The sequence below is a fragment of the Ruditapes philippinarum genome, unplaced genomic scaffold (assembly GCF_026571515.1).
Source record: "Ruditapes philippinarum isolate M1 unplaced genomic scaffold, ASM2657151v2 ctg12181_1_1_1_1, whole genome shotgun sequence".
NCBI lineage: Eukaryota > Metazoa > Mollusca > Bivalvia > Venerida > Veneridae > Ruditapes > Ruditapes philippinarum.
Genome location: NW_026861255.1, coordinates 1 through 11,532, shown reverse-complemented (window position 1 = coordinate 11,532; position 11,532 = coordinate 1). Strand labels below are relative to the sequence as shown.

The following is an 11,532-nucleotide window of genomic DNA, read 5'->3' as shown; positions in this document are numbered from 1 at the left end:
CATTTTTGTTTTATTTACTTTAAATTGAGTAGATGCCAAAGTCAAAGCATTAGTCTAAGGGGCAATATTCTTTTCTTTGTAATATCTGATATATTTCTTGTTAACACCGACTTTAAAAAAAATTATTGGTTACACAAAATATGGGCTACATAATGATATTTCAGAAATGTCTTTTACTAAAATTTGTTTGATATGTGAATATCTGAAAAAGTGATCCCTCGGAAATATTAAAAAAGCAAAAAGTGCTGAAATCAAACACATTTTAAGTATCATTTGTGTTAAAAATAATGTTAAGCTTTAAATTATTTTGAATTTGTAAATACTCTCAACTGATTTATGGAACCAGAACATTGTTTGTATGAGTATTACATGTTCACTTGGATTACATTTTTAATGCTGAACTACCAGAACTATTTCAATGTAATTCATAATCACAGCGTATAAAAACCTGTCTACAAATTTTCCGGAGCGCTCACAAGGGAAATTAAAGATAGACAAGTATTCAAGACATAGTTTCTTCAGAAGCATTGATTTTATTTAACTAGATCTTGAAAGCATTTTTTTTTTCGAAAAATGTTCAGAACCTTTGGAATCTTGAGATTAAATTCAATGTATTCTGCATATTTTATAATCAAATAATGTGATATTGCTTTAACAAAGAGGTAACTGCTCTTTTATATTTTCTTTGATATTATCCTAATGTCCAAAATTGTATTTCAAATGAAAACTTTAAAAATACCACCGAGTTGTTGAAATAAGCTTGAACCATGGCTATTACAGTTTGGTTTTCTATTTCTGACATTACCTTCAAATGTTTTTTTATTTTAACGAAATCAGTATATGCTTTATTTTGAATAGTCTTCCAATTTGGAGGATTATTGTTTTTTGTTTTTGTTTTTTATTTTCATTTGGTAAAAATTAGATTGATGTTTACTTTTCAACAATGACTCGTTCAACATTTGGAAACCATACAATGTTTGCCAAAAATAACCTTTTGATTTAGATATAAATATGTTACTTTCTTTTTTTCTAAATGTCCGCTATATTGATAAAACATAATTTAATTACTGTATGGAAACTATACATTGTTTATGTCACACAAAATACATTTGCAAAAACAACCAAAAAGGTTTGTGTCATGCTTATGTGAGACTGTCTTACTAATTAGAAGTAATTCTCATTTGTAAAAAAGAGTGTTTTATTTGAATATGAAATATTGCAGTGATGTATTTCTGATCTCTTGTGTATGAACTAAAATGACAAGAAATGTGTACTTTTTCTAGCGTTTTTTTCATTCCTATTTTTGAATATATGTCTATTTTGAGTTACTTTTGACTTAAAAACGGTTTGAGGAAATACGTCTAAACTTACAATGACAACTGCAGATGAATATTGAAATCATATAAGATACATAATTTCATATTAACTTATTTTCATTTCTGTTTTCTGTATAATTATAAACGTAGTCAATTGCATCAAGAAAGCGAAAAGCAGACTTGATGTCATTTACATTCGGCATGTTGTCGACTTCACAGTTTGCTTAAGTGACAACACTGAGACGAAAAAGAGACAAAAATGTTTTTAAAGAGAGCTGATTGCGTATAAATGGCCTATAACGACATGTTTTGCATATTGATATGAAGGCACAGCTTGTTGTCTCGCCTTGGTACACAATTACTGACGTACAAATTGTGTGGATAATTGGTTTTTTGCAGGTTAATGCCCATATTTATAAGTAAAGTTCTGGTTCTTGTTTGGACGATGATTCAGCAACGGAAAGAATAAAAGAGCATTTAATTTGTCAATATTTGACGTGGTCTTCGATGTCCAAAAGAAGTCGTTATTTACCATTTCTATAACGATTTTATGAAAATAACTTTTACAAGAAATTAAAAAAAAACAACAACAGAAATTCAAAAATGGCCTTATAAGATAAAGAACCAATGTCTCAAATTGTTATTACTTTTAAAAAAAATATTTTGTTGGTCTGTTTCTGAAATCATACTGTTTAGCTTAACCATCTTTTGGTTTTTGGTAATTAGTATATTACTTGTATAATGAACTAGTTTTCTGCATTCGAACCGTGCTCGAAATTCTACATTATAGAATGCTTTATAATAATATTAAATTATCTATAATGTACAAAACTGCAGATTTCTTATAACTTTATACATGTCTGTATTTTATGTAAATAATTATGTTGCTCATTTGTAATTATGTTGTACGGATGTGTATAAGACCTTCTGAAATTGATTTATTTAAATTTTTAAATCTATAATATCTGTAATTAGTCGCATGATTGCCCTTTTTTCGCTTGATGTGTTTTAAGTAAGTGTATATGTCTACAAAAAATATTTTTTAAAATGTTCAGTTGCAAATGTGACATATGTAAAGGTCACATAAACGGGTTTATCGTATATATGAATCAATGATAGTGTAATACTAAACGATATTCAAATATTTGTTTTTCCAGATATAAAACAAATAATGGAATTTTGATGAACTGTGAAAGTGAATGTCATAATGCGGGTTTTCGTGAGCATCCTGTTGCTTCAAGTGAGTCAGATGGTGTTTCTAGTGATGTGTTTTATACCAACAGATGAACAACGTCTTCTAGATAAACTTCTTACAGCATATAATCCTGCCTCTAGGCCAGTCTACAATGCCTCTGATACTGTCACTGTCAAATTTGGCCTCACACTTGCTCAAGTTTCCGATATGGTAAGTAAATTGATTAATTCTAGCAATTCACTACAAGACTACAGGAATTGTAAAGAAACGTGTAACGGATTTGACATTCTGTTCTTTCGTTACAATTATTTAAATCAGTATAATGATTATTATATGGTTGACCCAAATAATAAAATAAATAAAATTAATTAATTAATTAAAATAAAACATTAATTAAAATTAATTAATTAATAATTGCCGATCACAATAATGTGAATTTTCAGAATTGATTTTAATCTTTACAAATATTCGCAGCTTTTGCTTAAATAAATTAAATCCGCAATACCCCAAGGCACAATTTCCAGTAAGTTAACAAAACAATCAACGGATCATGTCTGCTGTGTAAACTGTCAGATAAAAGTACCATATTAGGAGTATATTTTGAGGCACTATCAGAGAGTGCGTGCAGACACATATTCATCATACAAAATACATCTTTATTCATTAAAGCATTCAAAATGGTAAGACTAACAATTATTTAAGGAAACATCTTAGCCTTACGTGACTGACGTTACAATCACAACATTTGAGGTTTCAAGATCGTAAACAGATAAACATATATTTCTATTGATAATTTATATCTTAGAAAAACAGCAACGGCATTTTTAGTAAAAAGTAAGACATTTTGATATGATATGCATTCGAAACAAAAATATATATTTTCAACTTTTTTTTCTCAATTGATTAGTATGTAGAAAAACATTATGATTTAACAAACACTGACAAGTTTGTTTTTGACTGTTGTAAAATAAATGTAATGTAAATTGTTATTTTATTTGTTATTTTAATAAGTAAACATAGTTATGTTTTTTGATTATCAAATCACTATGAAAATATTGTTTCTGTTTTAAATCATTTACAGTTTTGTAAAAGAACTGATTATAAACATAAAAACATTCACTAAACATTTAAACTCAGCACAAAGTACCTACAACTTTGTTTTGGATAATTTCTAGACTAATTTGTTGTCAAATTAAATGATAGTTGGAGATATCATGATATGTGCTTGTAAATAAATTGTTATTTCATCCCTAGGTACAAGAACGTCGTGATATAATTAAGCCTTTTTAACTACTGAACTACTCGATACTTTCACTTGTGTGTTTTGATGATATGAAATACTTTATATAGCGATAATTCTTTTTCGCTCCAAGAAAAAAAATTATAAAATGTATTAAACTTTAACATTTGATAATCTTATATCATTTTATAAATCAATTTTTGTCACATACAAATTGATAATGGTTCCAGTTATATAACATTGTATTGAAAGTTTTATGAATTCGATGTTTCTATCGAACGTTGTTAATTAATATCAGTATTTCTCTTTGAAAAAAGCTACACATGTTATGACAAGATCTTTGCACCCACGATTTTACACGAGGATAACTTCTGAGAAAACTTTTAACATCTTGTAAAATATTAAAGATTAAAATCTTAATCAATGGGCCATGATCTTATCATTTTTTTCTACATCTAAGTACAATATCGAGGAAAAACAGGATTATTTAAATATGTCAGTTGATGACGTGCAAACAACAATAAGTCATTAGCCTATATTTATCATCGGTATCTTTGATCAAAAGACATTTTCAGCTTCCGATGACACGCACACATCATTCATCATTCATGTTACAAATTATTGACATTTGCATTTGCTGAAAAGTGCGTGTAAGATTGGTTGCCTATTTGCCGGTTACTATTTTGATATTTTAGCTTCAATCGTATATTTATAAACAGGTTTAGACAAATAGGTCTTCAAAGTGTATAATGATCGTGTATAAGTCTCCAGGATGAGACTACTGTAGTGTTGTAAACATAGCACTTAAAGTATTAATTTCTATGCCCCAACCACTTAGAGGTGGGGTTTATACTCTGTCAATGTCTGTCCGTCTCGTTGTCATGCTATCCGTCTGTCCTTCCGTTGGAGGACAAAACAGTGGACCGTGGATTTATGCAATATTTTTGTCCTACGGACACATTTGTTGAATTATTTCTTGTGTGATATGGTTTGATTTTTTATTTGATTTGTTAGCATATCATTATATTAAAATATAATATTATTACAGTTTTTTTTTCAAAATTGTATAAAGTTAACATTACATTACGTAGTGATTGGTAATTGTATTTTAAGAATTTCTATATTACAAATAATGTCAAAAAGGAAGAAAAGTAATATAAATCAATTACATTAACTGATTCTTAAAAGTAAAAATAGTTCCTGTAAATCAAAACATATCATGAATACTGTAGAACGCTTTGAAGGGTAATACGCTATATCTTTTATGTCTTCAGTTAGAAAAATATTTGATTTTTTAAAAAAATAATCCCTAAATGCCTGTATAAAAAAGGGAAAAAATATTGGTATATTTCCTATAGAGCGAATGATGAATACTCGATATGTGTGTAACAATTTGCATATTTTGTCTAACGATGTATGTTTCTTTTTTCGCGTTAAAGGCTTGAAATGCTAGCCTTTACACATTTATTCACGAAAGCTATGAATTTGTAAAGAATCTGAATGACGAAAATTAATCCTACGCCAATACAACTAACTCTACAGTTTCGTTAGTGCTACCGCATTTCCTTGTTGATCTTGTTTATCCTATTTTTGTTAGAAATGATATAATATTTACAAATTATATTTTGCAGGATGAGGTAAATCAAGTTCTGACTACAATAGTATGGCTAGAACAGGTAAGATTTGTCACTAATGTCGTGTTTAGTTTTAGTTGTTTTATACAACATGCATTTTATATTCTAATAAATTTTTATGTCCCTAAATGTTCTCAAATTTCATACTGATTTTGCTTTTATGACTATAATTACAAGCAGTAAGCTCTTCTTATAACATTACGTCGCACGCATTTTGATTGGTGCATTGTTTTATTTATTTCAATTATTTTGCGCACGTGGAAAGACTCGTTAAGTCCAATTATTGTCACTTCTTTTGAGGACTTTTTATAAAAACATATAATTTTATGTTTCATTTTGCTGTTGTCAGGAATGGATAGACGAGAGATTGAGATGGAACCCCGCGGACTATGGTGGACTGGAAACTCTCAGAATGCCTTGTGACAAAATTTGGTTACCTGACATGGTGCTTTACAATAAGTAAGTATTCAAAGGCATATTTAGTAGGGCAACATTTCTGATCAATGTTCAATGATCTGATCTAAATATTATGGACTTAAAACATATAAGATGCTAAAATGTATATCTCACAGAAGAAATTAGTACTACATGATAAACAGTTTGACATAAAGGTAGAAAAGCATGAGCAAAATTGTGTTGCAATCCAACTGAAACGAAAAAATTCGTTTATATGGCGCAAGAAGATAAGAATTTGGCAATAGACATCAAACATCTTTAAATGTGTTTTAAGAAATGAAAATCATAAAATTTTGGACCATAATATGCCTTTATGAGTCGGAAATATTTAGCATTTTTAGCCATTGAATTGAATAATAAACATGCAAAAAGAGATCATTTTGAAGGAATTCTTCTGTCTTACGGATATAGACTTTAGGTATGATTTATGTAATAAAATACAGTTTGCTTATTCCATATCATAAATAAAGGCAATCGATCAGAAATAATATGGCGAAATTAAATGGATTGTCTGGAACTAAATCCATTTATAAATAATATACTGGCAGACGTTCTTCCGGCTACGATTTAACTTTGTTTTGTGTAACCACCATAAAACAAACAAATTAATTAAGCTCATACAATTTTACAGGGCAAATATAATGTATCTCGGTTAACCAAAAGATATTATCTGTTCCAGTCGGATGTTTAGTTACATTAATAGACCATGAAATAAATATTTCGATGAAAAATATTTAAGTAACTATTGATTTTTATTCTTTATAATATCAAAACAACTTGTATATTCGGATAATGCAACAATAGGCCAAAAAGTATCATACGCCTTTTACAACATTTCCGAACAAATTCGTTACATTTAACGAGCAATGAAGTTAGTGATACTGCAGTAGAAATCCATTTTAATCGGATTACTTCTGTATTGAAATGATTTCCAGTAAATACTTTTTTTTATACTGGTTCTAAATATAAGATAACAACATTCAGACTAATGCAAAGTTACAAGAAACATTTTTGAAATGTTAGAGTCCCATTGCTATCAGTCTAAGTACATGTAACAATGAAAAGTCAAGTCACACGTCTATATGCTTTTCATTTTATCACCATACTTATGTAAATTCTAAATATTATGTACATGTAAACACTAATGGTAGTGTCTCATGTAAACTTATCTATTTTTTTTAATTTAAGTGCCGACGATTTTACTACCGGCTACATGCAGAGCAAAGCTATGGTCAGCCATGAGGGCGTTGTTTTCTGGCCGCCACCTGCGAAATTTAGAAGCTCATGCAAAATAGACATCACTTTCTTTCCTTTTGATGATCAATTATGCAAAATGAAATTTGGATCATGGACATATGACGGATTTCAGGTAGTACCAACATCCAAGGATAATAAAATCGCCATTTTTCATTAAGATAAATATTTGAAAAAATAAAATGCATGCCATAAAGTCCGATTATTTTTAGTCGTTTGTATTTAATTCGGTGTTTTTCGATATAATATTAATCCATTTTCCCATATATATAGCTGAATTTGTATATCATGCATTGTGTATGTTCTGGGATAAAACATGTTTAACTAATTTGATAGTTTTTCTAAACCGCAATTTCATGACATTTTATATGTAAATCAGTCGTGCAGGATGGTAATTTGATGATTTGATAACCGAATGCTAATAGGTGTTGCTCTGCAAAGATAATTTTCATTGTGAAGTCTTATTTTCGAAAAAAAATACTTTGTTGCTTTACTTAGAACACTAAAAAAATTCTACATCGAATTTATATTTCACTTGAAAAAGTTGAATGTTTTTGTTTTTGATGTGTAATATGCAGATTAGATAGATTTTGTAACTGTTCAGATATTATTTTGACAACTTTTTCTTTGCTTCTGCATTGAAGGTTGATGTAACAAATCGGTCAGCAAATGTAGATTTGTCAAACTACGTTTACAGCGGTGAATGGGAGCTGATTGATATCATTGTTGTCCGCAATAAAGTAACATATGCTTGTTGTATAGAATTCTTCCCGGATGTGACGTTTACTATCATCATGAGACGACGGACGCTGTATTATCTATTCAATATTATCTTCCCTTGTTTATGGTTGACAGTATTAAGTTTACTCGGTTTCTGGTTGCCACCAGATAGTGGGGAAAAGATTACGTTAGGGATAACCGTGCTCCTCGCATTCTCCGTGTTCATGCTTCTCATAGCGGAAAATATGCCTGCAACCTCAGAGTTTGTCCCGCTTATAGGTAATATAAATATATTTGAAATTTTAAATGCATGACAATTTTATAGATATAGTATGAATGAATTTTTATCATATGTGTTAATCGTTAAATATTATAAAATAAATGCTACTTAAGTGAGTTAATGCCGTTACAAATCAATCAACTTTTATACAAAATTATTTCGCGTTGATATACATGAATTTTTCTGGGACTTTTGCGATCATCGGTTCCAGCACATTTAGTGTTGAATACTGAATATTGATTGTATTGAGGATTAAATACCGTTTAAGGCGGTGCTAGAGGGGCGTAAAATGTGTTGCGAGTTTATAGTATATCTCATAGGCAGACGAGATCAACCATGTTTTGTCTGCAATTTTCATATAATTTTCTTTTTTTCTTTGCTTCTGAGGGATCTCTCAATTTCCAGATTTTTGTCATATCAGTTTGATCTATAAACATGTTCTTTCAAATATAATTCCTGTGGTAATAATTGGTAATATTTTGGAATGTAAAAGATGAAACAATCTTATCAGAAAATAGGTTAGAATAAAACTGAAATAAATAACCAGAAATTAAGATTTGTTAAAACTCTTGGTGGACTCTTAAAAAATAAAATGCCTATCCACATCTTCATGTAATTTCCTTCATGTAAATGTATATACCTTCCAGTATATGTTCCTTATACTAAAATTGTTATTTATATTCAGTCTGTTTTGCAGAAATAAAACAAAATATTTCCGTTAAATTAGCAAAATTTCAAGACAAGAGTTTTATTCTATAAAACGAAATAAAAAGCGACAATATGAAATTAAATTTTGATATTAGTACAAAAAGTGCGTTTTACCATACTCGAAAATTATAACTCTATGCTGTAATTGAATAATTAAAATAACCCATTGACATGCTATTCGCACTAGAAGGAAATATGAATGTAATTACTCGCTAAGCAACATGTTCTATGTTTTATTTCTAATTGTTTTATCTTGTAACATTTTAAAATATTGCAAAACATCCGGAAAACGCTGTTAAACAGTCGGTTTAATTAGCAGTGCGGCGGCCAATAGATTGCATCCGTACTGTTAACTAAGTCACCTACATATGTGATCATTTTAGTGTACTTTAATTTGATAAATACGAATGCTCTCCAAATGTGAATGTTCCTCACTTTACATCATTCTTTACATTTATTATGTGCCTGTATAAAATTATCAAAATCTGGAGAAATGGTGATCCCTTGGAAGCATTAACCTCAACAAAATTACATGATAATTCCAGACTCGGTTTAATTGAGTCTGTAAATGAGGGATAGTGAAAAATTGCGACATCGCTCACGCCCCCTAGCACGGGCTCCTAAACCGCAATTTCATATTTTAAGTTGGTTACATGACACATGTTATCATTATTTTCACTTGGCAATATATTGAAAGATGTACCGAGTAGGTTTTTATTTTAAAATGATGATTTTTAATAATTACATATTTTATCATATCTAGGTATATATTTGACTGTCACAATGGGAATGACTTCATTATCAATAGTGTTGACAGTTTTTGTGCTACAGTTACACCATGTTGGACCACATCAGCGCGGGGTTCCAAGATGGCTTCAAATTCTCTCACATGATATTCTTGCAAGCATTCTTTGTCTTAGACCAAGAGTGAACCCCTTTGTGTATCATTCTGCAAGAAAAGCAGATACGTGTCTTAGCTCGTACATCGATTCAATGGATTCTTCAACTTGCAATGGCATGGTCATTAACAAACAGAACCACGTGAATAATACGTCACAAATGACGTCAACTACACCAACGCAGCAAGTACATTATCAATTTGACAATTCGTACAATAGTCGTCTAACAGATGCCGATATGGATGACACGCAAGACAAAATAACATCTTCTCTAAAGTTGCTAGTAGAGAAACAAGACTTAGAAGAACGACATCAGGATATTGTTAACGAATGGAGATTTGTTGCGTTGATCATGGACCGATTTCTATTTTGGCTCTTTCTTTTAGCTGCTGTCATGTCTTCGGTGATTATTTTGGTGATTATGCCAATGAATAAACCACCTGTTCGCAGCTGAGCGGGCGGTTTGTAAGCCTGACTGTCAGATATGGTCAACTAAATTTGATACGTGAGTGAGCAGTTAAAATATAAAAGTAAAACGAATCATGTAAAGCTATCATAGATCTAATAAATTATCATGTGAAATATCGGAAGTGAATTGTCCCAATCTACTGCAAAATCATTATCATTTGTGATGCACTAATTATCGTGGTTTTTATGAGTAGGTCAATACACGGATTTAAGATAAAACAAAATCCGTTTGCTGTGCAAATATTGTTATTATGTAATTTGCATTTTTCCCACTTGCACAAACAGACAATCCAGAAATGTAAGAATGCACAAAAAAATCTTCTTTCATAAAACCACGAACTTTCATGCCGACGAATTAAAGTAAATTCACAGTATATGTTTCAGAGGTTAAATGTTACACAACAAATACCTCTAGAAACTACTTAAGAAGTGAAAATGTCAAGGCTTAGAAAAAAGATTGATTAGTCATTTCTGACAGTCAAGGTCACTTGGCAGCAGACTCCAGCTACATGTGATAAGAACGCCTTAACTAATATGGATAGATTAGTGAGATGACGTAAGCTAGATCCAACAGAAGTCATATACGTGTCCAAATTTCTCATTTTTGTATGTTTAACTTCATGTTTTTACTCATTTGTGTATGTTTAACTTCATGTTTTAAATCAGTAAGCGGGTGCTTTAAGCTCATCTAAATAACGAATATTAGAATGTGTATGAACCAGCGTGTTATAACATTGACCATTTCAAAGCAGTGAACCAATTGAAGTTGTAATACTGTGAAAGTTGTATAGTATTCAAATCACATCACGTGATCATTAAAAGTAAAACAATAAACATATCATTACAAAGCTCATGCAAATTATGTTTCTTAAACTGTATATTATTCACCATAACATGATCTTACCACCAAGACAATTACGGTTGTTTTTAGATATTCTTTAACTCTTAAATGCTTGTACATATACACTGGAAATAATTTAAGCAGTGTCCATTTACATGTATATATAACATTAATTTATCATTTCCATTTGTTCATTATGTTTTGTTCGGTACTAGTGTTTGATCGAACATAATCACGGAGTCAAAAAACATTTTTATGAAACAGATTTGAATATTAATATTTATATATTAAATAACAATTAATGAGTTATTTATTTACACTTTCAGACAACAACCTGTCTTAAAATGAAAACAAAGTTTAATTTCTCTATTTTTATTATGTTTTCGTTTGATTTTGTGACTATAAGAATTTTACCGTTTTGGGGATGATTTATGATTCAAAACACGATTTCATTATCAATATGAATAACATTTTTCATAGGATCATATTCTGTTTTGCTTGATATAATTTGAATATCATAT

The 11,532-nt window shown here is 29.9% G+C and overlaps 1 protein-coding gene across 1 annotated transcript; it reads left to right on the top strand.

Annotated features, from left to right (window-relative positions):
* Positions 1-2,477: 2,477 nt before the first annotated feature.
* LOC132715057 (neuronal acetylcholine receptor subunit alpha-2-like) lies at positions 2,478-10,254 on the top strand. The gene is made up of 6 exons (XM_060698029.1): positions 2,478-2,721; positions 5,383-5,427; positions 5,735-5,844; positions 7,030-7,210; positions 7,740-8,094; positions 9,567-10,254. Exons 1-6 carry the CDS (start codon positions 2,524-2,526, stop codon positions 10,154-10,156), a joined length of 1,479 nt encoding a protein of 492 aa, XP_060554012.1. The 5' UTR covers positions 2,478-2,523; the 3' UTR covers positions 10,157-10,254.
* The last annotated feature ends 1,278 nt before the right edge of the window (positions 10,255-11,532 follow it).

Excerpts from the sequence above, each read along its gene's own strand:
- LOC132715057 (XM_060698029.1), top strand. The coding sequence starts at position 2,524 with ATGCGGGTTTTCGTGAGCATCCTGTTGCTTCAAGTGAGTCAGATGGTG. Across the intron at positions 2,722-5,382 it reads TTGCTCAAGTTTCCGATATG|GATGAGGTAAATCAAGTTCT; the intron begins GTAAGTAAATTG and ends TATATTTTGCAG. Across the intron at positions 5,845-7,029 it reads GACATGGTGCTTTACAATAA|TGCCGACGATTTTACTACCG; the intron begins GTAAGTATTCAA and ends TTTTAATTTAAG.